This window comes from Lampetra fluviatilis, chromosome 2, assembly GCF_964198595.1.
Source record: "Lampetra fluviatilis chromosome 2, kcLamFluv1.1, whole genome shotgun sequence".
Taxonomy (NCBI): Eukaryota; Metazoa; Chordata; class Hyperoartia; order Petromyzontiformes; family Petromyzontidae; genus Lampetra; species Lampetra fluviatilis.
Window position 1 is genome coordinate 10,289,915 of NC_136276.1, and position 25,510 is coordinate 10,315,424.

General features: G+C 46.8%; 1 protein-coding gene across 1 annotated transcript in view; it reads right to left on the bottom strand.

Annotated features, from left to right (window-relative positions):
- The window catches only part of LOC144942147 (unconventional myosin-X-like), a 77,801-nt gene that overhangs the window by 23,653 nt on the left and 28,638 nt on the right, over positions 1-25,510 (bottom strand). Inside the window, exons 3-21 of the mRNA XM_078868911.1 lie at positions 22,071-22,229; positions 21,123-21,310; positions 17,979-18,116; positions 15,349-15,473; positions 14,779-14,792; positions 13,905-13,989; positions 13,594-13,697; positions 12,774-12,903; positions 11,518-11,636; positions 10,157-10,303; positions 9,515-9,615; positions 9,069-9,135; positions 8,448-8,540; positions 7,830-7,898; positions 6,406-6,488; positions 5,644-5,752; positions 4,565-4,645; positions 1,324-1,448; positions 645-759 (exon numbers count right to left, since the gene is read on the bottom strand). Of these exons, the coding sequence (XP_078725037.1) occupies positions 645-759; positions 1,324-1,448; positions 4,565-4,645; positions 5,644-5,752; positions 6,406-6,488; positions 7,830-7,898; positions 8,448-8,540; positions 9,069-9,135; positions 9,515-9,615; positions 10,157-10,303; positions 11,518-11,636; positions 12,774-12,903; positions 13,594-13,697; positions 13,905-13,989; positions 14,779-14,792; positions 15,349-15,473; positions 17,979-18,116; positions 21,123-21,310; positions 22,071-22,229 (2,052 nt within the window). The remainder of the gene's footprint in view (positions 1-644; positions 760-1,323; positions 1,449-4,564; positions 4,646-5,643; positions 5,753-6,405; positions 6,489-7,829; positions 7,899-8,447; positions 8,541-9,068; positions 9,136-9,514; positions 9,616-10,156; positions 10,304-11,517; positions 11,637-12,773; positions 12,904-13,593; positions 13,698-13,904; positions 13,990-14,778; positions 14,793-15,348; positions 15,474-17,978; positions 18,117-21,122; positions 21,311-22,070; positions 22,230-25,510) is intronic.

The window sequence follows — 25,510 nt, forward strand, 5'->3', positions numbered from 1 at the left end:
ACTCTCTTGCCCCAGCAACCAACGCCTGCAGTTGAAGCTCCCCGTCAATCTTCGCTCAGTGGGAGATCACTCATTCTCCTCTGCTGCCCCCAGCGTCTGGAACTCTCCAGTCGTCCGTGCTGTCAAACACTTTGCGACGAATCAAGTCCACGTTCAAGACCTTCTTGTTTTGTTTGCCTATGACTTACTGCCTCTCCCCTCACGCAATGAACGCGCCCACTGTTTCTCTACAGCGTCTGCATATGCGGTCGTTTTAAGACACTACGGTGCAATAAATTCAGCCAGATTGCATTGCACGGTACCTGCATTGCATTGATAAACCATAGGTGACAGAAATAGCGCCCCCTACCGTTTCAACGCAAGAACAGGAGCCCCAATGCCGCCGAACTTCGTGCAGTCTCAATATCTCACTCACGCATACATTACACAGGCTTAGCATTGTGGTTTTCAATGTTCCATGAATAAAGTTTCATAAAATCCTCTACGTCTCTATGGAATAATGAATAATACATTAATGATCTCGGCGAAGCAAAAAATTGCGGCAAAGCAGCTCGTCACAGGATGTGCTTCCAGTTAAATTGATGCCCTTGAAAAAAAAAACAGAAAAAATCGTCAATCAGCGCAGCATCTCTCGTCTCACGCACCTTGGTTTTCCCGAGCTGCCAGGCAGCATTCTTCGCGTCGTACACGCGGAGGAGTGCGATGCACTTGCCCTTGGGGTCGTCGGGCACCTCGCGGTTCCCAAGCAGCACCTTGTACCTGCGGCGGCGAAGGTGCCAGGAGAGTGGGAAGTGGCAACGGAGGCAGAGAGGCGCGGTTTTGCACGACACTACTGTGTGCGGGCGCAGCATGGGGGTGCGATGACGATGGTGGCGATGGTGGTGCCGGAGATCGTGTTTGCATAGTGTTGGTTGTGGTGCCTCACACCTTGTCAATGCAATGTTGGTGCACCGCTGGGTGCGGTGTTAAGAGATTTCATCCTTGAAATATTAGTGACATAACTGGCAGCGGTGTTGACGATTTTGTTGGTGCGGTGCCAGCTCGGGGTCAACGTGGCGTGAGTGCGGCGTCGGCAATGGAGTTACTGTGCTGTCGTCGACGATTTTGCCGGCGAGCGAGCGGGTATCGTCCATGTCGTGTCAGGTACTGCATTGGTGCAGTTCCGGCAATGGTGTCAGTGCTGCGTCCACTTGATGCAGGCCGAGTCTCAACGTGTCGGAGATTTTCTCGGTGTCGTGTTTTTGTTGCCGTGTCTGTGCGATGTCGGCGTGGAACTGGCGCGGTGTCAGGCCGGTAGCGCCGTCGTGGTTTTTGCGCCGGTACCTGCTGTAGAAATCTTGGAAGGGTCGGCGCACTGGGTAGCCGGCGCGGCGAATGCGTACGGTCTCCAGCATGCCCGAGTAGCGCAGCTGGTTCAGCACCACCACGTGCTCAAACCGCTGGGCCAGCTGCAGGCGGCAACGGCGGTGGTGAGATAAAAGATTGCGCACAGAAATGTTTGTTGTTATTTGGTTGCCTTGGTAGCAACAGCTACAAGGTAATGTTATTTACAGTGATCCCAAATAAATAAGGTAACAACGTTAATTATGGCTCTCGGAAGTGCCACCTATGAAACGAAAGTATTTTCTTCGAAAAAAACTGCATTTAGTTCAACAAAAAGAGCAACCGTATAATTTTAGTATTTGGTTGAACACTTACTTAAAAAACTAAGAAAGTTGCATTGTCACAAAATAATTAAGTGGCATGCAGTTACAATAAATGCAACGGAATTAAATGAATCGAATTCAATTACAATGAATGCAATATACAAATACAATAGAAACACTGCGTGTTGCATTTAACATACTTAGTTCATGTTACTAAATGTAAGAGCAGCACTGTGAACATTGAATAACATCAAATGAATGCTGCAGTTACAACACTGATCATGAGACAGAAAACAGCCATGATGAATGAATGAATATAAAGAGAGTCATTTCTACCGGGACTTTTGGAATAGATCACCCACACCCTGCCCGGCAGCCATTTCCACAGTCAGCAGCCAGGTGACTCATCGGTAACATCTCACAGTACTTTCTGTTTTTGTAATGACTCAAAACACACAATGTGTCACACAGCTTGTTCTGTGACGTGACCTACATTAGACTGGCTAAGACATAACGCACAAAAGAACCATCTTACGTGCCATATAATTAGAACGCACCACATATACTTGGCAAATCTCAATAGCTCGTTCAGGATATACCGCATATTTTTTTTTCTCCAGGTTATACCGTGTTTGTTATGGCATGTTGTTCGTCGTTTTGCTCCACATGCTAGGGGCTTCTTGAGGAATGGAATTCAGAAACTGGAGAAGTAGCTGAAGAAGCTACCAGCACGTGGAGCAAAACGTCGGACATCAAACCGAATAGCACGAGGCACAACCCCAGAACATAGCAGAGAGCTTTACAGTACAACCGCGGTTAAAATGTTGCAGCAGATCACAATGCGGCACAAAATTAATGCGGCTAAAAACGTTCACGTAGCTTCAGTCAGATACCTGCTGGCAGTATTCAAGAACAATTACTGGCTTCTGTTTCACTCACATAACTCGAGAACGGACACAGCAGTCAGCGCAACTCCTGCCCTGTAGCATCGGGTCGAGAGGATGCACGGCGCTGACCGTCACGCTCATGTTTACAAGCGAGTGCTCGCAAATAACTCGCGCCGCGACTTTATAGCAGCGCGGCAAAGCTGTGCACTGGCAAACGGAGCCGTGGGGCTAGGAGGGGCGAGAGGGTGCAGTCTGAGAGTGCGGATTCATGTAAACCACAAAACCTAGGGTGCAATAATAATTCCAGCCAGTAACGTGCCACACAGCATTCGCTCACTCTGGAAGAGATAGGACGACTTGGAAGCATAAGGAACCACAGACAGGTGGGAAAGGCCGCAGCCAGGTGATGAGCAAGAGCCAACAATTGGCAAACTTTGTGGTCCCCTATATATTTAGATGTGTACAGCCAATTCACGAGTGTTTACATGTGGGAGGAAACCGGAGCACTCAGAGAAAACCGACGCATGCGAGGGGACAACACTCTATCCCATAAAGACGGAAAAGGTGGAGTCCACACTTTTGCTCAACTGCCTTCTTCTAAAAAGTCAGAGTATGGCACCTCGACGCCCACAAGAAAAGAGTTTCACAACATGTGTGACCCACCAAGCCCTCGGCCTCCACAACGCTGGATCACAGGTGCACGGCGCAACCTAAGCAACCTGTGCTATTTCGCCAAGAGAGCCCACATCACTCGTTCCCGCGCGATTCGGTTATTGCACACGTGCTTTGCAGGAATTGAATATGCAGCACCTGAAGATGTTCCGAGCATGTGGAGTGAAACGTGGGAAATCGCGCCGGACAATAATCGGTACAACCCGAAAACGCAGCTGAGAGCCGTGCGGTGCAACCGCGAATAAACAAAACCTATGCAGCACAGTCCACAATAAAAGACATGAACACATTTTGACCAGAGGGTCCCTTGCGGGAAGGCTGGCTCTGACCTCGTGTGATGCGATCAGCACCACGCTGGGTTCTTGGCATTGCGCACTTGTGGGCGAACAAGTGCGTAATGAGCCCATGCAGTGATCACATGTTATTTTTTTAATTATCTATAAATGGGAAGCTGCCTTTCATTACATCAAGTCTGTGTAGCAATTTCTTGCGGTTGGCTTAAAAGAGATTAATTCAAGACTCGGGTTTCACCGGTGTCATTTTTCACCGATGTCAGTTCGGAAAAGGTCCACCATGAGTTGAAATTGGTTGTGCTTAAAATTGTATGGAAACTCTTACAAAAACAGTTTTGTTACATTCATAACTTCCTTCAGATTTTCATATTTGGCATACTCAAATGAAACTACCATAACATGGACCTGTGAGGAAAAATTACATTATTATTTTACATGACTTTTAAATGGTCATATTCCCCCCCCCCACAGATCAAACCAAGACTGCACATGGAAAGATCCTGTCGATACAGTATCTCATATTAAATGGGGGGGGGGGGGGGGGGGAAGAGAGAGAGCGAATACTGAATACTGTGCGAAGAGAGAGAGCAACACAGACAAGGAGGAGAGTGCAGCCACGTGGTCAGCCGCTATCAAATTCCCCCCACAAAGCTTTGCGGTCCCCTATATGAACCTTATGGCGGCACCCCAGGGTTCCATAGTACCCCGGTTCTCGCATAATGTCCGTGATGCAGTCATTTTTAGCCTGTTGATGGTCGGCGATGCGGCAATCGACTCATCTCGACGAGCTGTACACGATGAACTATTCAAAGTTGAATTTTTCGATAACGGATTTTTTTATGCTATAATGTTTGGCGTTTCGACATCGCGGAGTAGCACTGATGTCGGATTGATTGGTATCCCAGTCGCGGAGTTAAGTACAGAAATAAAATATTTAATTGCCTCGGCCATTTTGTATTATTTGGTACCCCGGGGTACCACCATAAGGATCACATATTAAGGTTTTACTGGACATTCAAGAGATGCCAGCCTCTGCGAAAAGGCACAGCCTGCCGTAGGGTCTCACCTTCTCCATGTTGGGCTTTATGCAACGCACAAAGAATGGGTTGGAAGTACTCAGGCTCGCCATCAGCGAGTGCAGAGAGTCCTGGAGAAGAGATCATGCGCAGTCCGGGGCGAACGCACACAAAGCATGAGCACGAGAACAGATACTCCATTTCACACTTGCAGTGGCAATAAACCATGCAGGCCCGCATAGAGACTTCCTAAGCTACTGCTGTGAGCAAGCAATCCTGAGCCGTCGTTTCAAAATAATGACCTGACAATGATGTCACCCAGATTATAGAGGCAAGTTGGGAAATCAATTATCCAATTGTGTGTGTGTGTCACTGACTGTTTAATTAAAAAGCGCAGCTCTACAAAGTGTTTTTACCACTGATGTTCTTAAACCAAAGTAATCATGTCTTATTCAAGCAGTTGCACTCACTAAAGAATTAACTCTGAGTTGGTCTTTCCTCATTTCCATACCAATTGTGTTTTCAGTGGCATCATGGCAATCAATGTCGATGGCTCGCTCACTATGTGCTCCTCATCTACCCCTGAGGGAAAGTTTGCCAAGTCGAGCCGCAAGTGGGTTATAAACCTGCAACCTTATGATTGTGAGTCAAGAGCTTTAACCACAGTGTCCCCAAGGCCAGATGTACATTGAGGCAAAATTAAAACTTACTACGCTTAGACCAGAAAGAGTCGGAATTAGAATTTGAATTACTGTTTGCAGTCCACGCATTAACACACACTCTCAGTTAGGTCCTTGCAGTAACAGAAGCGACTGAACGCAATAAAATTAGAAACACAGTGGTACTGATTCGTGTGGCCAATATGCTCGCAGTGATGGATAAATATTGTTTGTGATCTGTTTCTAATGGGCCTCATGTCGTTAATGGTCATGTAAAATGAAGCCGCAGGCTGTGTGTGTGTGTGTATGTAGAACTTCTTTTGCACCGTATGTCGCCAACCGTGCTAATCGGAGGGCTGTAGCCTCTCCACGCTTGGTTTCACCGCTGCAATGAAACGCTGTAAAAACTCGTATTCGGACGGCGCTCGCAAGGCCCAAAGTTCAGCACGCAAAAGGGCCGTGGACATCACCTTGAACTGGGAACTGACGGTCGGCCGGCGCTGCTTGGCTCCCGCCTTCAGGGTCTCCTCGCCTCCCCCGCCGCTCACGCGCTCAAACAGGTCGTAGATGAAGTCGATTCTGCACAAAAAGGCGGTGCAGAGTGAGGCGTCGCACACTGCCAGCCTGGCCGCCGGGCAAATTTAAACCCAAACCTGTTTGTTTTTTCTGTGTTATTATTTCCTTGGGGGGAGATTAAGAGCAAAAACGCACGGTTCACGTAATCACCTACTGTACTCATGACTTCATCGTGCAGCCAACGCAATCAAATTACTTTGTTTCCTTGCTGATACAGACTTCACTTCCAAACGCACTTAAACAATTGACAACATCAAGATTACTTTCAATTGTGCACTTGTAATGATTGTACTGTCTTTATTTCCATACATTAATTTACATCGATGGTTTAAATGAAAAGATATCAGTTAGGGTTAACGCTTAACAAAAGTACAAAACAATTTAATGCCCAGGCATGCCCGTTCAGAATAAAAGATCTGTTCAAGCTTATGGTAGTGAACCGTTTCTGAAAATATAATTATTTTAATCACCACTATAATAGCAGACTCCTTTCTGCACGGTTCGTGGAATTTTGAACGTTACAGCTGATGAAACTCACACTGGCAGTTAAAGGCAGTGAGGTGGCGGCCACCCTAATGGGCTAGAAGACAGGTAAGAAAGGGGAGGACAGGGCGAGGGAGGAGGGAGACACGTGTTTGGCTGGGAGGGACTCTCACCCACTCTCCCGCAAGACGTTAAGGAGGTCGTCTCGGAATGTGTCTCTGTTTTTCTCCAGGAAGCCCCTCACATCATACAGCACCTTGTAACCATGAATGCGAACACACAGCGCACGAGTGAGAGATACATGACCAGCACGATCTGAGATACATTGTAGTAGGTTTATACCCTTTAAACTGGTACAAAACTGACACCTTTATACAAGGCATCATGTTTGCAATAACCACAACACAAGCAGTCAAAATGCAAACTAAAATATACAACTCTGATAATGATAATAATATGCACTGTCCTTGAAGTTAATTGGTCCACACCCGAAACAGCTTTTCTTAGAGCCTAGTCTTACATTGGTGTTGGACCAGATGACACCAAAAGGCGTACTGAGATACATTATCACCATGACGACCCAAGCTTCGCTGAACCCCGCCGCTCGGTTCAAGTTAAAGTTGTTTAACCCATGCGACAAGCCAAGAGATCAGGAGGATTCTCATTTGCAAGTGTAACCTGGGTCACCAACATGAACAAAGAAATAACATTAAAAAAAAATAAGCACAACAATGAAGCGAATAGAAAATCGGAGCCAAAATAACCGATTAGAAATCCTTGAAAAAATAACTGTGTTACAGAAGAAATTGAAAACAGTGCACAAACATAATCGTTATTCAAAAAAGTATAAACATTCCAGCAACGAAATTTGACATGGACAAATTACTTTTAAAAATATGCCATGTAAAATGTTTTTAAACAAACATTAAAATGTATTTCATGTAATTATTGCACAACACTGTCAACAGACAAGGCTACATGTCTTTTTATATCATACCCCCATCACTCATAGCGCAACAGGTCAGACCCTAACTACCAGCGCGACGGACTCCGGACTACCATGTGCCACTGCAAAGGCCACCACCCCAGTGCTGGCATGAGGCGTACGCAAAACAAAGCAAAATCTTTAGGGGCCCTGGATTCATGAAAAAAATATCCATTGATCAAATAGCAGCTTGAATTCGGATACAATGAACATAAAGAAGGCAATTAACATGAGAAAGCAAATTAACCTATCTCATATGTATCTTGTTTACAGCTCTCTTCTCTCATATTCCTATATTTGTATCTCATCTCGATCTCTCTTAACTCATCTTATTACACCGCTATCTTTGCCCACATGTTTCTCATCTCTTCCGTCATCTCACTCGGAGTTTATAAAATGAAAGGGTCCCCCCCCCCTCCCCATCGACACATTATTTCTGCTTAGGGCCCCCTATGGGCCAGCAGCATCACTGCAACCCACCTTCCTTTGTGACGTTACAAAATGAAAATGAGATCAATAACGTTTTCATGAACGAGAGCGCGGCGCTGTCACGTGGGACTCAATGAAACGCACACAAGGCAGGCCAAGTGGTCACTGCACAAGGCATTGTACCTCTCCGGCGTAATGCTTGATGCCGAACTGGTGGTCGGCCACTCTTGGCTTCGTGTAAAATTGGTTCGTCTATCGAGAGAGGAAAAAAAAGATTGGTAAAATCATTACAGCGGCCAGCAATGATGAAAGTGGAAAGTGGATTTTTTCACCCATGACAAATGTAAACCGTGAAACAAAGGAAGCTGTCACACTTCTGCAGACAGCCGCAGGGGTTTGCAATGGTAGGAAAAGCCCAGCACACACATGCGTACACACACACATCATTCGAATCGCAAGAAAACAGTTTATATTTTATCGTGATCATTTGCTCGAGGGGAAAGGCAAGAGTAAGAAAATGCCCGAAGGCATGGCTGTCTTTATTTTGCCCCCCTTGAGGATTTTGACTTCAACCTTTGACCTTGCCTGTTAAAAGGGACTTTTCCAGACCCGCAGAGCCACTGAAGTGGAGACTGCGGTTTCTCACCATTTCCATTCAGGACGCTATCTCCAGACATCAAATCGTAAAAGATCGATGGCCCGTGAGCCACAGGGATTCGTTGTCTCTTGTTGGAGAAAGGGTTGCTGGAAAGAGAGACGAGGCTTCGGGAAATGTGGAGAGAGGGGCATGTGTGACCTCACCGCGTGCTGACCGTGCAGCTTCTCCAGCATGGTGAAGTCTGTGCCCTTGGGGAAGCGGCTCTCCTCATTAATCAGTGCCAGCATGCCCAGTTTCTGTCCCGACAAGTGCAACAAAGACACAGATCGTTGTATCAAACAGTGCGGGTGTCAGATATTTCACTACCAAAGCGTTACATTATGTGGGATGTGCTTAAAATCCACTTTGACACATGGGTCAGAAACATTCACATCGGGCCTGACAAATAAAGTGTGCAAAGAAGTGTAGAGAGGTGCAAGCTTAAGATTATATCGAAATATGGAAATAGGAACGCATGGGTCAGACAATAAACTAAAATTGCAGACATTACATTGACTGTTAAGAAATTCAAGTGAACTTGGGTAAGACTCATTGCTCGAAGGGATTATGGCTGATGGACCGAGACTGGTGATGGAATGGCAGCTAAAGGAAAGAACACACTAAAGACAGTGACCAATACAGAGATGGAGTGATAAGATGAGTTCATGTACAGGTGTAGACTGTGACATCTAAGGACCGTGACGAAGAGCGACAACGTGTGAGAGGCATTCATCTACCAGTGGATAGAAAATAGTGATCATGAGTATGATCAAAAGCAGTCAAACCTTTTCAATCAAATCCAGGCACTCTCCATTATCCATCCAGTTTATGTCCTCCCACATGATCCCTTCCCTGGAACATGGCACACATTTCCCATTTAGAAAAGAAACACTTATACAGTCACGGCTCAACCTAAGTGCAAATTTCACATGCGGCATTGACCATTCCAGGTGTAGTGGTAGTTGTGATTCACCACCCTGCTCCCCCCCTGCCCCCGAAATATTTTATGAATCGTTGAGGTGCGGTATCACGATTCGATCTAAGAATCGATTTTTATTGTTTACATTGTGACGACTGTAAGTGGCCACTAACGGCTGCCAGTGGTTACGTGGCAGCCATTTTGTACAATTTTTGTACATGCGATTCAGTGACCTGAGTAATTGACTGACGTGCATCGTTGCTCCCTCAGTGATTGTGTGCCAGCACACATTAGATGTGCCGGCGACTGCACCTGTTGTACTCCAGCTGCTCCAGGGAGAAAATGTGCTTGTTGAAGTACTCCTGCAGCTTCTCATTGGCGTAGTTGATGTTGAACTGCTCGAAACGATTCACCTGTCGGTGGGGAGGCGCGCGAGAAGAGACAGAGCCACGCACATTAATAAGATAGAGATGTATGGATGTTGAACTTCTCTCGCATCGTACGTAGCCAATCGTGCTAATTGGAGGTGCAGGGGGAAGGACAACAAACTAAACACAAAAAGCAGTTTTGAAAAAATGAGTTTTCCATCTAGATTTAAAAGTGCATAGCTCGGTGAATTCCTAATATCGGAAGGAAGAGCATTGCAGATGGCCGCAGAGGCGCATCTAAAAGCCCGCAATGCAGTGACTGTGTTTGTTCGATGGCCAGCCAAAAGCCGTTGCTGTGAGGATGACCGGAGTTCACGTGATGCTTTATGCTCTTTAGAAATGTAGTGAGATAACATTTGCATTTAATTTGTATCAACAAAACATCATAATTTGCTCTCAATGCTTGCATCGTGAGCGTAAGATTCGTGAATTGATGATTCGTTACATGCGTTGGATGTTATGGCCCCCTTTGCTTGTAAATGCCTCCCACGTGCCAAGCCGTGTAACGATCTCACAGGTGTCGAACCTCAAAGTTCTCAAATCCAAAAATGTCCAGGATGCCGATGGACTTGAAGTTGTCCTTGCCCTTAATGCGACCGTTGATCTTCTGGATGATCCAGGAGAAGCACTGTGAGTAAAGCGCCATGGCCATGGAGTTTCTCGAATCCTCGGCCTGCAATTCCAACAGGAATGTATGGGGAGAGGCATAAGCATACAGGGACATACTGCACAACACACACAGATGCACAGTGGCGTAAGTAACGCTACCTAACGTCCTGGTGCTGATTTGGCCAGGACAATCCAGAAACACTGTCGCAGTCTACGGAAGCATTAACAAGAAATCACGATTTTGTCCAAGTTTAACCTTTTCTGGCTTCATGCTCGTCTCACGATTTTGGCAAAGGGGACCTATGAGCACTGTGCGGCGTCAATGGGCGAGGCTCGTGATCGAGTGAGTGTGGCTACGTGAACCTGGGAGGGGCTGACAGAGGGAGTTCGCTGGCGGCTCACTCTGTGTCCCGGTTGAGCCTCCCAGAAACACGGTAGCCTCGTAGATATGATCAAGCGTGAGAAGGCCGCTGCTTGGCATTTTCTGGCTGAGCTGTTTATTTTTCATACTCCACGGATATTATTGACAGTGTTTGTAGTTTTTCTATTCATGAAAATGCACACTCTTGCTTCATTTTGAAATCTGCTCACTCGGCTGAGCCACAGCTGAGTGAAGCCACACCCAAATAAATCCTGAAATCGCATCCATGCAGCACATATGCCAAGATTAGAGCAGCTGGCCTTTCTTGTTAGCACTTTCAGCTGAACAATTATTTATTCCGCATTGTGAAATGCTTATGGAAGCAAAACGAATGCCAATAAAAAAAATCTGCATTTTAGTGGCCTGCAAATATTGTAATTTCCAGGTCACGGAGAATTGTAGCACAGCTGGAAACACAGCCGATGCTGCGTGCAACCCAAATGCGACTGGTTATGTTGTGTTTGAATAAGCTCCCCAGTGGTGGTGCTAGCCCATTGGGGGAACGGGGCCCTGCTTTCAATTCACAAAATCCTAGTGAGACGACAAAATAGAAAGACAAGAGATAGAGAAGTAGTGAGATAAGAGACATTTAGTTGAACATAGAAATGTAGGAAGATGAGAGATGCAGACAAGCTAGGAATGAGAGATGTTAATTTGGCATTTAGGTTAATTAGCTTGTTCTGCTTTTTATAATTTGTATTTCAGCTGACATGTGATCCACCCATATTTTTTTCACGAATCCCAGACCCGATGCACCGCATAGTGCCCTACGCTTTTGCTTGGTTTGCTAACACCGAGCGCTGCCGCTCCTCCCTGGAGCAGGCATCGGCACGAGCAATTGCGCGAGCCGCCCTCACCTGCTCGATGGTAAGCGGGGTGCTGATCTCCTCGCCCCGCAGGATCATGGAGCGCTGCGTCAGCACCTCGGAGAGCTGCAGCGAGTCGAGGCCGAGCAGCTCGGACACCATGCTCACCACTACGACGCGGAGTGAGGAAAACGGAAAGACACGGAACATTGGCGGCAGCAGCAGAAATCGCATCAGCACCACCAGGAGTATCACCAGCATCACCAGCAGCAGCAACATCGTCAGCACAAGCGGCAGCACCAGCAGCAACAACAGCATTAGCACAAGCAGTAGCACCAGAATCACACGCAGCAGCAACATTAGCAACACAAGCAGCACTAGCAGCTTTAGAACCAGAAGCACCAGCAGTAATTGGCCAGTGTCCATTACTTACACCGCACGCACACTCACATACGTAAATACAAGGACAAATAAAAAAAGACAAAGTGCCCCCTTGTAGCCAGTACTTATTTAGGCTCAAATGGCATATGAAAGGGCAGTTTGGTTAGCGCCATGCGCGGCCACTTTCACATCCCCGGGAGTCAATGTTTACACGCTGCGCCAGCAAGTCACATTTACGGCTGAGTCCACCCAGGGGAGGCTCAGGATCAGTAGAGATACCACTTGGAAGTGACGTTAGCCATAACCCAAGTCAAATCACGGGGCTTGTAGCACAGTGTGCTAACCGCTAGACCACAGCTACACCCCACTGTATAATAGATATCCCTACTTTATAGAATATACATATACATATGTTAATCATATAACAGTAATTTTATCCGTATACTGACAACTTTAAACAGGAATACAAATTCAGTTGCTATGCTTGTAGCACAGCCTGCTAACCACTGCTTGCATTTGTCTCCGACACATATAAATACAAAGATCTCATGCATAGCCTTAACAGTCTATTGGGGCAAGTGTTGTTCGCAAACACCTATGGAAAGCTGGCACGGCAGACGACGGGGTGGGTGGCCCAGCAATACAACTGGCCACTTTTGTCTTCCGAGTGGCGAAATTTACACATCACATCGGGTACTCATTTGAGGCCGAGTCGAACTCAGAGAAGCCCAGAACCGGTTCAGATAATCGTCATTCGCCACTAAGTGACGGCAACGTCACCACAGCGCTTGTGCCATGCTATGTGCACTTTAAGGCCACGTGAAGTATCGATCGAACGCCCGCTGGCAGGAGGTCATGGGACACAGACCACCTGTGTCCCCTACTGTGCATATTACGCGCAATCACGATAACCCGGCTTGTATTACCGTCCTTGTTGGAAATCTGAGCACCTCCGGCGGTCACGAACTCGATGTTTCCGAGCTGCAGCACCCCGGAGAGCAGCTTGAGCACCTCCCGCACCTCCTCCGTGCCGAAGCCCATCACCTGCATGGCCGTCTGTCGGGAAACGTGCGGAGAGGAACGGGCGAATGTTGAGTGAACGTCAGCGCAGGTGGCGAGTCAAGCGCCACCCACCAGGCGCTGTCCCACCGAGTTGCAGCAGCGCCACCACCAACACCACACCGTGCTGGACATAAGCACACACCGCCCTCGGGAGCGCTGAGCTCATTTTCCAAGTAGTGTGCCTGTTATCAAAAGTTGTCCCTCACCTTCCCGTCAAGAAGAAACATACGTATTGATACTGGAGGAATCCGATGAGCTATAAAGCTCTTTGTCACAGACACCCAGTAGGGGCGGGTCAGAACGTTACTCGTCGATGTGTTTAACATCAGAGCTGTGCTTATACGAGGTGTGCTTATATCCAGCTGCCACTAACCTCACACCTGGAATAAGCCTCACATGAATGTAGCGTGCAGAGCCCATTGTCAATACACTGGTGAAAGGGGATATTTCTCGAGCCGTTGCCATCTCTCGTGGTTCAATTCACTTGGCGCCTGCAAAGGAGCTGGTTTCATTGCTCCATCTTCATCTCTGGGGCGGACGTTCTCCGAACCTCGGTAAATGGTTACTCGCCTCAAAGAAATGGGGCACGTGTCTCAGCGTGCCCTCCGGCACCGACACATTAAATGGTTCGAGGCATCCACACGCTCACACAGTGCGATGGCCAGAGTCGAGAGATTCACTCACCATGACTTTCTCAAAAGACTTCACATCATCACACGCATCGTCAGAGATGCATCCCGATTGAGCCAGGTACTTATAGCTGTTAGGCTCCGATAGGCAGAGCGATTCTGGAATCGGGGCACAAATAAACACAGGATCATACAAACAAAAACCATGCACCGAAACATGAACTCTTCCGTTTAAGCAATTGAAATCCACTGTAATTTTACATTCAAATGTTCGTGACTGTTTTACGAGGCATTATTAGTGCAATTACTTATTCATGTGTCACAGTGAAATAACTAAAAGCACCCACTCGTCATCACCATCCCCACCTTTCTGCTCAGCCGTCGTTCCCGCGAGTAGCGCATAGAAAACGTGAAAATTCCTCTCCCCAGGGTTCTGCCGCACCACTCGGTTCTGTAACAACAACAAGCGGCACAACGACCATAACAATCGCCGTTCGTCACTAAGAGACGGTGACATCACAACCCATTGCCATAATAATCACTATATGGGGCAGTATGAAACTGGGGCTGTCCAGCGTCCAACGTTTTAGTGCAGCATGGAAACAGCTAACAAACAAAGCAACATTGGCTGTGCACATTGTTCTATTTTTGAGCGATTGTAATTTTCCCGTTTTTTTGTCAACATTCGAAGGTCCCTAATAAACCCCGTTATTTCGAGAACAAACTTTGTGTCCGCATGTTGTTGTGGATGTGCGTGTGTGGGGAGCCGTGGTGCAGTGGTTGGTGAACTGTGCTACGAACCCAACGATCCGAGTTCTATTCTCGCTCACGGCCAAGATTGGTGACAATAACCTGAACCGGTGCCGGGCCTCCCCTAGTTCGATTAAGCCATCTTTGAGTAACTGCTGCGGTGTGCAAATATCAGCGCTGGGGAGACAAAGGTGGCCGGGTGTAGTGCTGGCCACCCATCTCCTTCGTGTGCTGTGCCAGCTTTAATATGTGTTCGCTAATAGCACTTGCCCCAAGAGTCTATTGAGGCTGTATGGGGGAACTTTGTCTTTGTATGAATGCAGCCATGTAAAAGAAAATTCCTTTGTTTGCAAGACACACAGCATACTAACCTCACATGACGAGTCTCAAACATTCCAATCAATCAATGTTTGGTTAAGATTGAAGATCACTCTGGCATTTATTGTCGGCATTGGCATTCAAGTCTCATTCTGCAGGCACTTTATCTTACCTTCTCCAGCAAATCTGATATATGGTCGATGTTAAAGATAGGTCAGAGGTAAGCACAGGCACACAAATGATTCATGATATATGGTTACGTTATGTCCAGGCTTGTAATTTCTCCAATTTTGTTGTGGTCAAAATGAGCAAGGGCCAATTTGCTTTAAAGCTATAATGGAGTACATAAGGAAGCTCAGGGTCTAATACAGCGATTTCAAAATAATTACCGTATTTCGCTCCCCCACCAATGGTTACGAATGAATACAACTCCTCACAAATCTTAAAATCTACTCTTCCATTATACGCCACTGAACTACGTTAAGAAAACATTTCACGCATCCACTGGTGGATGAAGGGCAGCCTATGATGAGTTTAAAGATCAGTTGCCACGAATGTCAGCAGCTTCTGTGAAGTAATCTCTGGCCGTTGGGCTCGCTTGCAGCGCAGTGCGCGAACCACTCGGCCATTATACTTTTTGACCAATGTAATTGTATCCCTGAAAGCAAGGGGGGAGGGGGCTTGTTACGGAGCCTGGGTCATCATCTCGTTGCCCGGCCTCTGCACGCGTAGAGGAGGATACAGTCGAGGATGCGGCCGCCCTGGATGAAGCCCTGCTGCGAGAAGTGTAGCTGGATGAACTTGCCGAAGCGGCTGGAGTTGTTGTTGTACACCGTCTTCGCGTTGCCAAACGCCTCCATTATGGGACTGAGAGACACAGGCAAACCAACAACAACAAAACTTGAGTTACACCGCGAGTGTATCGCATTTGAAGAGGAGAGGTTGCAAACTCACCTTGTTCAAAGCTAAACAAAAACACAAACATGCAAACAATGTTACCCGGTGGTGTTGGTCAAACATCTCAATTGTTGACAGGAAATGTCTCAATATGGATTACACACAGAAACATTAACCCTCTTCTGTGAAGCTTTGGCGGGACCCTGCAAAAAGAGTTGAGAATCGGGCAGGCTTTCCTGTGTAAACAAGTGTAACCATAAAAAAACAGTAATATATCTCAAGCACACAATTATGTGTGAAGTTCTGTGTGTTTGTCTACCCACGTGTGCTCTGAGCCATGTACCTGTGCGAGGTGTGATCCACTAATAAATGATGATGAAGATTAATCATAATTACGTCACGCACTGGACACACAGACATTCTTGGGTAAATATATTAGTAAATTCGTTCAAAAATCCACCCGCTGCGCTACTATCTCCTGGCCACCTCACAGCCCAGCAGATTTTGGAGTTTCACAAATCTACACATGATCCACCAACCCTGGTCTCCAAAGCGCTGGATCACAAGCACGTGGCATCACATTCAGCAACAGCAACTGCAGTACCACCACCACCACCCACATCTGCGGCCTGCAAACCTTGTTGTTTATTTCATATCTCGATGTCCTGTTCAGGCCAAATTAAATAATGATGCAGAATAATTGGGCTGTTTATTACATCTTTCCCAAGGCCAAGATCCATTATGTTGTAAAGTTATTGAATAGTATATCGTTAATGGGTTTGTGATATTTTAATGCAATTCTGAAGGCAATGGGCGAATCAATCCTTAGTTTGAATTACAAAGAGCCCTTGTAGTACAGTATTGGATATGCTCGGCTTCACGTGCATGATCATCCCTCGTGCACATGGAATGAGATTGCGTCTGCGTTGCATTCATCTTCCCTCACCGTCGCTGTCAAATATCATTACTCCGATTGAATCACTAGGAAACGTGAATGCCAATATTTTCGAAATTCACAATGCAGATAACTACAGCGATTACTGGAAGAATATTGCATCACTACCCCCCATCATATTATTTTAAAGAAAGAAACTGGATAAATTGCTTTAGACAATTTCAATGTAGATGCTTTTTCAACCCATTTAGCTCATCTAATATCTCTCTTCATAGTACGTGTCATTGAACTCATATCCCCAATTGTTACATTCGTACACACTCTAATTTATTGCTTTAATTTAGCATTGACACGTGTTTGTCTTTCTACTTTTCGATGCACCTGCTTCTGTATGCTTTTAAAACCCAAGTCTCGCTTGAAAGAGCGACCTGCAATCTCTCTCTGGGCTCTCACCTGGTGAGACATCCTGCATCTCTCGAGGTTGCCGTTGTAGGTGACATAATGGCCAGAGACTCGTGTTATACTGGTAGGAACGAAGTGAACCAGCCTACAATAGATTATATCGTCCGTCCGTCCGATGTCCGATTAGGTGTAGCAACATCGCCCCCTACTGCAAACACTTGGCAGGACCCTACAAAAACCTTTACACTCAGTGAGGCTTTCCTGGCTAAACAAGTGTAATAATACATTATGTTTATATTCTTTGGTTATTCGTTCCTACCAGCCCACCCCGAAGGGACCTGTTATCTGTTATGTAATCATGTTACCTCTTAAATTGATTCAGCGATGCATCATTCCATCCCGAGAATGTACCGATGCATTCTACATAAATGAGGGCCTCTGACAGAAGCTGCCCTCACAACCGCAGAGGGGATACCACCCCGTCCTACGAGATTTAAATGTTTTTATCTGCAAAGAGTGACGACCATAGGTGACAGGTTTAATTATTATTTGAAGGGAGGGGGGGGGATGCTAAAATACAATTTTGGAGTGCTGAAATGGATGTTTCATAAAAATTTTACAATAACGAGTGAATATAAAAAAAATCTGTCATGTTTTCAGACAAAACTAGTGTTCAAAAACGAGAGAGTGCACGGTTGCCATTAGTAGAGCCCCGTGACTCGACTAATGGCGAGAGAGAGCGCACGCGTTCACCGATTTTAATGGTTAACCACGAACTGTGCCGGTGGTGGCCTTGCGCACTCTCTCTCTCACCGAGTCAGGCTTCCAGAGATTGAGCCATATGGGGTTGCGGTTAGAACAATGCAAGCTGTTCGGATAGGTTTGAGGAGCTAGGCCCTGTTAGCAGAGGTGTGGACTCGAGTCATGTGACTTGGACTCGAGTCAGACTCGAGTCATGAATTTGATGACTTGCGACTCGACTTGGACTTGCATAACAATGACTTTGTCCCACCTATGAGATGTGGACTCGAGTCATGTGACTTGGACTCGAGTCAGACTCGAGTCATGAATTTGATGACTTGCGACTCGACTTGGACTTGCATAACAATGACTTTGTCCCACCTCTGCCTGTTAGCCCTTGGCCACAGCCGCCTCCGCCCGTGGTCGACGCGGCTTACCTGCTCTCGAGAATGGCCGTCTCCACGTTGGTGCTCGTGGGGCCAGACTGCGCCGCCCTCCCCGCTCCCTGGCTCGTCTCCGACAGGAAGTTGAGGATGAGCTTCGTGCTCTCCGTCTTCCCGGCACCACTCTCCCCACTGGAAGCAAAACGAGTTGGACGGTCATCAGCGAGATTGCTCTGGCTGCTAGCCATGCATGGGGCGAACAAAACTCAGGAGGGGACAACCCCCCCCCCCCCCCCAATATGGGGGTGGTGGTGACTTCACCGGCCTGTGGGCGGGAGACGCATAAAGCTGCTACTAAATCGATGCGAGTTTTCCATCCACCTAATTCAGCCCCAATAGGGGCAATGAGATTACACCTTCCATTAAGTCACCCAATTTTTCAAAGCTAAAGATCTGCACATGGAGATTACTGGTAATTGTGACAATGACTGATATACCACCTGTATGCAAAGCTACCATTTTCCAAAGCTTTTAATTCTTTGTTTGCATGTTATGGCCCCATTTGGTATGTTATAAAACATCTGGTGAACCATCAAAGATTTTCAAAGGTACGTAACATTTTTATAAAAATTTCGTGTCCAATAGGATACGTCATGATGATATAATATGTCTCCTAAGGTGGCAATGGCACTAATGATGGTGTCAGCGCTATAGTACCATCTGTTGACATCCACCAATCACAACTCGAGCTCATTAAACTTTAACATCTCCACCCTCCTCCGCGTGCCAACTGGCCGTCGCTGCGCATCCTTTCCCTGTGCTGCCGTTAATCTCCTTAAATATTTCATGTATGAGCCCAACCATACGAGGAAAAGAAATACGTAACACAAGTGGCCCCAGAGAATTGGCTAAATCTGCTCGTAATGGATGGCAGTTTTCCTGTCTCGCGCACGCATGCACACGTGCAAGTGCATAGCCGTATGCACTCAAGCACACACATACATGTACATTCTCTGGCGTTATCAGTTGTCAGAGTGGCTATTATTTCCATTAGTGGCTCTACTTTCAAATGCGCATAATTGGAACGAGAACCTCACGTGTCAGAGGGTATGGGTCAGCCTCGTATGAATATGTCAAACACGGACCCTAACAGCATTGCAAACAGGGGAAATGCCAATACTGGTTTTTTTTGCTGTCTAATGTGATCAGAAAATTACCATCAGCAAAGCGATTTTTTTTTAGCCATGAGTACAATTTACTCAACGTATTTATGCTCATTGTTTTAAGCAATTCTGGGACTTTTTCACTTCATTCAAACGTCAAAAAATAATTACCTGTGTTTTCGACAAAGTGAGCTATGGATTATTTGTACGTGCTATGAAGAAGGCCCATTGCCCACAACGTCATCGACTATACTTTTTGAGGCCACGATGTTTTTCGTGAATGAGTTTACATTGCCTTTGTGTGGGTTATTAATTAACAAAACTGCAACGTAACCTAACAAGTTTAACACACATATAACAGCCCTGGCTTAAAGAGAGTGCTTTTTCTGAATTTATTACACACAAACTTAAATAAAATAGCACATGGTTATTTCAAAATCAACAGCATAGCTATCATACTAATTATACAACAACACAAAGATTCCTCATATAGCCTATTAAGACTGTTGAGGCAAGGGCTGTCAGTGAGCACCTATTAAGGCCAGGATTGCACACAAGGGCGGTCCTGTCAGTAGTATGCCTATCCACCTTGGTCTCCACAGTCCTGATGTTTACACACCGAACCAGGTACTGAGTTAAGTTGACCTTGGGGAGGCCCAATACAAGTCCAACAGCACTCACTCATGATGTTGGCCGCGGCTGGGAATTGAACTCAGGTTTCCGGGTTTGTAGCTCAGCGTGCTAACCATTCGGCTACCAATCCCTTCATCACCCACTTCCACATATATACATTTCCAGAACCCTGTAATCTAAGTAATCACCAAGCTTAAATCTAGATTTAAAATGTATGCGTACTGTGAACTGCAAACGACGCGAAAAATTATTTGTAGAGAAGACTAATATAAGCATGTATTGATTAGGACCATTAAATACCACAGTCAAATGCATTTGCACAACTTAGACCGATGCAATGCATGCACATTACACAGACATGCATAACGTAAAGTGGGAGAGTGCATACGTAAGGACAATTCAATACAGCAAGGTTGGAATGATTCACAAATTCCCATGAATCAGCGATGAGTCCATTAAGTTATCTCCAAGGACGTCTGTTTCACACAAAATATTACGGCAGTGGCAGGCAATATGCGCCTTTTATGGGCTGCAGTGTGGAGAGAGCAGGTGGGAGGGGTAACTGGAGGTGGAAGGTGAGCAGGTGGACAGAGCAGGGAGGAGGTGGAGTTTGCAGGTAGAGTCAGGGCTGGAAATGGGAAGAAATTAGTGGGGGATCGCATAAATGATTCACCCCCCCCCCCCCCACTAAATCTGAGGAGGAGGGGGAGGAGCTTTGCTCCATGTGTGGGTCTCTGTGCGTCTCTGTGGGTCTGTGTGTGTCTGTGGGTAGCGGTTGTGTAGCGGTTAGTGCGCTGCACTACGAACCCGGTGACACGAGTGCGATTCCCCGCTCACAGCCAACATCAGTGACAATTATCTGAACTGGTACTGGGCCTCCTCCCCTAGGTCGACTCAGCCTCAAATAAGTGCCTGGTACAGTGTGTAAACATCGCCACTAGGGAGACAAAGGCGATCGGGCGTGGTGCTGGCCACCCACCTCCTCGTGTACTGTGCCGGCCTTCATAGGTTCTCGCTAATAGCACTTGCGCCAGCAGTCCGTTAAGGTTATACGGGGGATCTTTGTCTTGTGTCTGTGGGTCTCTCTATTAGCCTAGGGGTCTATCTGTGAGTCAAATACATTTACAATCTACGAATCCTTGATTCCTTCCAGAACGCATTCCTGGTTCAAATATTCAGTCCCACCATGGCATTCTGGGGGGGGGGGGGGGGGGGTGGGGAGGTTCCAGTCCATTTCCACCACTGGGTAGAGTTAATCAGGTGGATTTCGCAGGTAGAAGAGAGCAGGTGTAGGGAGACAGGTGGGGGAGCAGTTGGAGGTAGCACATCAATTTAGCAGGTGGAGGGATGCGCCGGAGGGCAGCGTGCACACTTCCCCCCTGCGCCCCTGGCTGCTGCCCACCTGATGAGCACGCACTGGCTGTCCAGCCGCTTCCACAGGCAGCGGTAGCACTCGTTGGCTATGGCATAGATGTGGGGTGGCAGCTCGCCCAGGAGGTTCTGGGCGTAGAGGCCCACGGCCGCCTTGTCGTAGAGGCCGTCGATCAGCCTGTACGGGTTCACCGCCGCCAGGATGGAACCAATGTACGTCTGCAGCACCGAAGAGGAGGGACAGATGTCGGAGGCCGGAAAACAACAGTGTGCACAGAGTGGGCTTTTTTCTCTCTCTCCGTGGGAACCGCTTGAGTAATGAGATTAATCAGAAGGCATTGCTCATGAGAGAGACTGATGTTCCTTCCTCATTTCGTGGGCAGCAGCGATGCTTCTCTTTCGTAATAGCGTTTGGTCATTCTTCTGCATATAGGCTAAAAATCTCTGCAGTGAACTAGTGCGTACAGTTGTTTATGAAGAGTTACAACCATCGAACTTGAAGCGCTTCTTAAATGTGTGTATTGCAATTAATTGTGCATCAAGTTTAATTACCGCGTGTCTCCGATAAGTTAAGATTAATGAACGTTCACTGCAAGTCATGTTAAAACAAGCCGTGCAGTCATATCAAGGCAACACAGGGGTGAATAACCTCTCACTCTATCAACCAAATTAATTATTTGCTGGCTGTATTCATAATTAGTGATAATCAACTGCAGTAAAGCAACCAAGACTGGGTCATTTTAAGCCTTGGAGCATGATCGACAAAGCAACTCCAAATATCAGTCCACTGTGCTCATGTAAACCCAGATGCCTCATTCTCTCTCTCGGCCTGTACCTCTAAAGAAGGCCCAAAGGAAATCTCAGAGCAGTTATGTCCACGAGGGGATGGATGACTATTGTGTGAATTGAGTTTTACTGGGCTTTCCAGGTATCTGGTTACTGCAGGAGGGAGGGGGAGGGAATAGATAAAACTGCGTACGTAGATTTTGTTGTCGTGGAACCGCAGGTGCAGGTTGTGCATGATGGCGCCCTCGTGCAGGTCGGCCAGGGCACTCATGTCCTCCACGCCCTCGACGCTGCTGCTGTGCATCGGTGACACCTTGTCGTGAGAGAGCGCGGCCTGCGGGAGGCAGAACGCCTGTCGGGGGGGGGGGGGAGGACGTGGGGGGGGGGGGAGGTCATGAAGATTGTGGAAGGTCAGGGATTTACACGTCGCACAGGGAAGCGATGCTCTTAGATGTTGCCGTTACCTTTTGTTGCGTTGCTCATCCACGCGTGTTTGGCAAAACATTATAGCTTCGCACGAGTTCCCAAAACAAAAACAACAACAGATAAATCAACAAAACTACCCACAATATTAAAGATATACGATGTAATTGGTTTATTATTAATTCAAAGCAGAGATGTCTGCTCTTAAGCAGAGATATTTGCTCTGAATTCCCCGCCACTGCCCGGAGCGTCGACAATTTATCCATCACTTTCCTCTCCAGGGCAGTGCTATTGACGACTTGTGCCGAGTTCCACGCACGCTTGGCTCACACGTCGGACCTGCCGCTGTTCCCTCGCAACAGGGACAGACCGTCTCTCGTGCTCTGCCGTCACGTTAAAATATGCATTAAAGAGATAGTTCCAGTAAGTGTACTTTATTTGTGTAAATAAAATAACGTTGTGAAATTAAAGCCGCGGCTCAACAAAAAAATCAGCATTAAGATATGCAAGTGTGCTGCGAATTATATGAAGGTATCGTTCAGATATTGTTTTTGTACCGTACATAGTCAAATACAAACTAAAGAAGCCACGCTGGCTGAAATGTTGATCTTGTCCTTGCAATAAAAAAACGTTGAATTTTAATTTTAACAAGCCAGATAATTATTTCAACAACAAAAAAACCCACAGATATTTATCCATCTATTAAATACACAGGCGAGCGGTGGCATAGTCGTTAGCGCCTGGTCACCTGAGTTCGATTCCTGGCCACAAGATATCATGAGCAACGACAGTGACATCTGAAGCTGTCATATGTCTGTCCCATACACCAACCCGCACTGGCCAATGTCAAGTTCGGACAAATCAACCCCACAGCCGACACAATTTATGAAGCAATTAATCCACCAGTACATTAACAAAGGGCTGTAAAATGTAAATATAGTTACATGAAATACCACCAATTATTACTTTGCAGAATGGTATTGTTAAACATGTAGCTTGTATATCAAAGCAAATATGAGAGAGCTTTAATTTTGAAGTCTGCGAATGTCAGCATCAGTGCAATGGCATCTGAAGATATGAGAAGCAAGCGGCGTGAGGAGGAAAACTGCGCCGCCATGTTTCATTTCCTCTTCAGCAGAGGACAAGGTTGGCTGCTTCGCTTGCTTAGTGGTTCTTAAGCCAGCCCAGCACCCCCCCCAGCACCCCCAGACCCCTTGGGGACTACAATCCGATCCATTAGATGGGGGATATCTCATCGCTGGTCCAAAGGTTGCGGAGGAAAGGTGAGGGATACACAGGGCTCAATATCACTCATCTCGCAGAGTGGGGGGGGGGGGCTCTCTCAGCAAATGTACGGAACGCAAAAGACAAGGCAATGAAACCAGCGCTTTGAACGTGCGACGAGCGCTCTCTCCAAACAGCCAGCCGTGGAAATGTGTTCATACTGCCCGTTGCAAGGGCAGCATGAATACAACTCACTCTGATGTAAACATTTGGTCAGGATTTACTGCGTGGCGCTACGCAACAAGTCGTACGGTTTATTTAGTAATTTCAACGGTTGTTCGCAAATCTTCAGGTCGAGGCATTTTGCGATGGAGAGCTGGGATGACAATATACACTGCAGATTACAGCAAACATAATCAAATATGACTTGAATGTGTTAAGCATCGCAATGTATCTCACGTGGCTGTATGACAAAGGAGACATGCCTGAACGTCGTTCGTCATTTCGGACAATTACCAGCAGCAAATGAAACAAGTGGTTGGTACGCAATTCTGAAATTGACAATAAATCATGCAGCGAAAAGCGTGGTCAGAACTGTTTCAAATATTGCATTTTTGAATAACAGATGGTAGGCGGCGCATCAATAGCGAAGGACGGGGTATTGATGCATTCATGATACATCCCATTAGGTACAGTGCATGACAGTGCCTTATTGAGCAGTGTGGCTCAGGAGATGGCTGTGGGAGGCACTCAAGGTAATCGGCCAACGCCCCGCGCTGCTCACGGTGCACAGCTGCGCTGCAGACGCTCCCAATATCCACAGCTCCCATTAAAAATTCACAGAAGAACGACACAACTAGAGGCCGCCGATTGGTGGGAAAGCAACGTGAACAAACTGGGTCACCTGTGGACAAAGCCGCTCGTTTATGCGATTGCGACTTAAACGCATTGACTGACAAGCCCTTTATTTCAATATTCCTTTATCCTTCCCGCAGTGGCCAAAACCACGTATCGGGCTACAACGCAACAAGAATGGTCATCGTTGCATTGCATGGCCCCACGGGAAAAGTGCCTTATGACCCGCAGTGTTCCTGATGGACGCACGGCGTAGAGACTGGATTTACAAAAGAACTGCATATATAGACGTACGTATGTTGTGCTCCCCCAGTCCAGTCTCATGATCAGGGGAGGAGTATTGTTGCAGATTAAATAAAAGATACAAATTTTTCACGTTGCAGCTGCTGTTCAATCGGAGAAATTAAATGGGAATTCTTCTCGTGGAGGAAGGTGGATTATCTCTTGTGCTAATAACTGGGGGTGCAGGACCACACCTCTCTCCCCGGGTTAATTTGACTCTCGTGCATCAGAGCCAAGATGCCATTTCAGAGGAGCTGCTGCAGGGTAGTGAACGAGTGGGCCGCTGTGTATTCCGGAACAACCCTGGCGCAGGTCGACACCATCGCCCAGGTGCTATTCACACGAGTCAGCCGTGTGCTCTTCATGAGTCAGCCGTGCACAGGCTGCATTGGCTGCATTGGCAAGAGGTGCGCGATTGGATTGGCGAGTACGGAATTAACATTCCGTTGTCAATTCACCGCTGGATGTCTCTCCAGGTCGTGTTGGTCATGGGGGTGGTTTGCCCAAACTTCATCGTGCTGGTTAGGCCAGGCTGGTGAAAGAGGGAAGCCTAAGATTGGGTCTGTGGTATCAGTTGCCACTGATGTTAGCCATAGCTGAGAATCTAACCGAGGTCTCAGAGTTAAACGTGCAGTGTGCGAACCGCTGCGCCACCACTCCACCATGGCCACTTAACCTGGGTTGAAATTATGCGGGTAATTATTTTTTACGCATGGTAGTTATATTTGGCTTTGAAAAAGACGTTTAATGTATGTGTGCCTGCTTTTCTACACCTGAAATCCCTTTACAAAATAATGGGAAAAAAATCATTCAAGAGAAATTGATGCAAAATCACGGACGAGCCAGGGA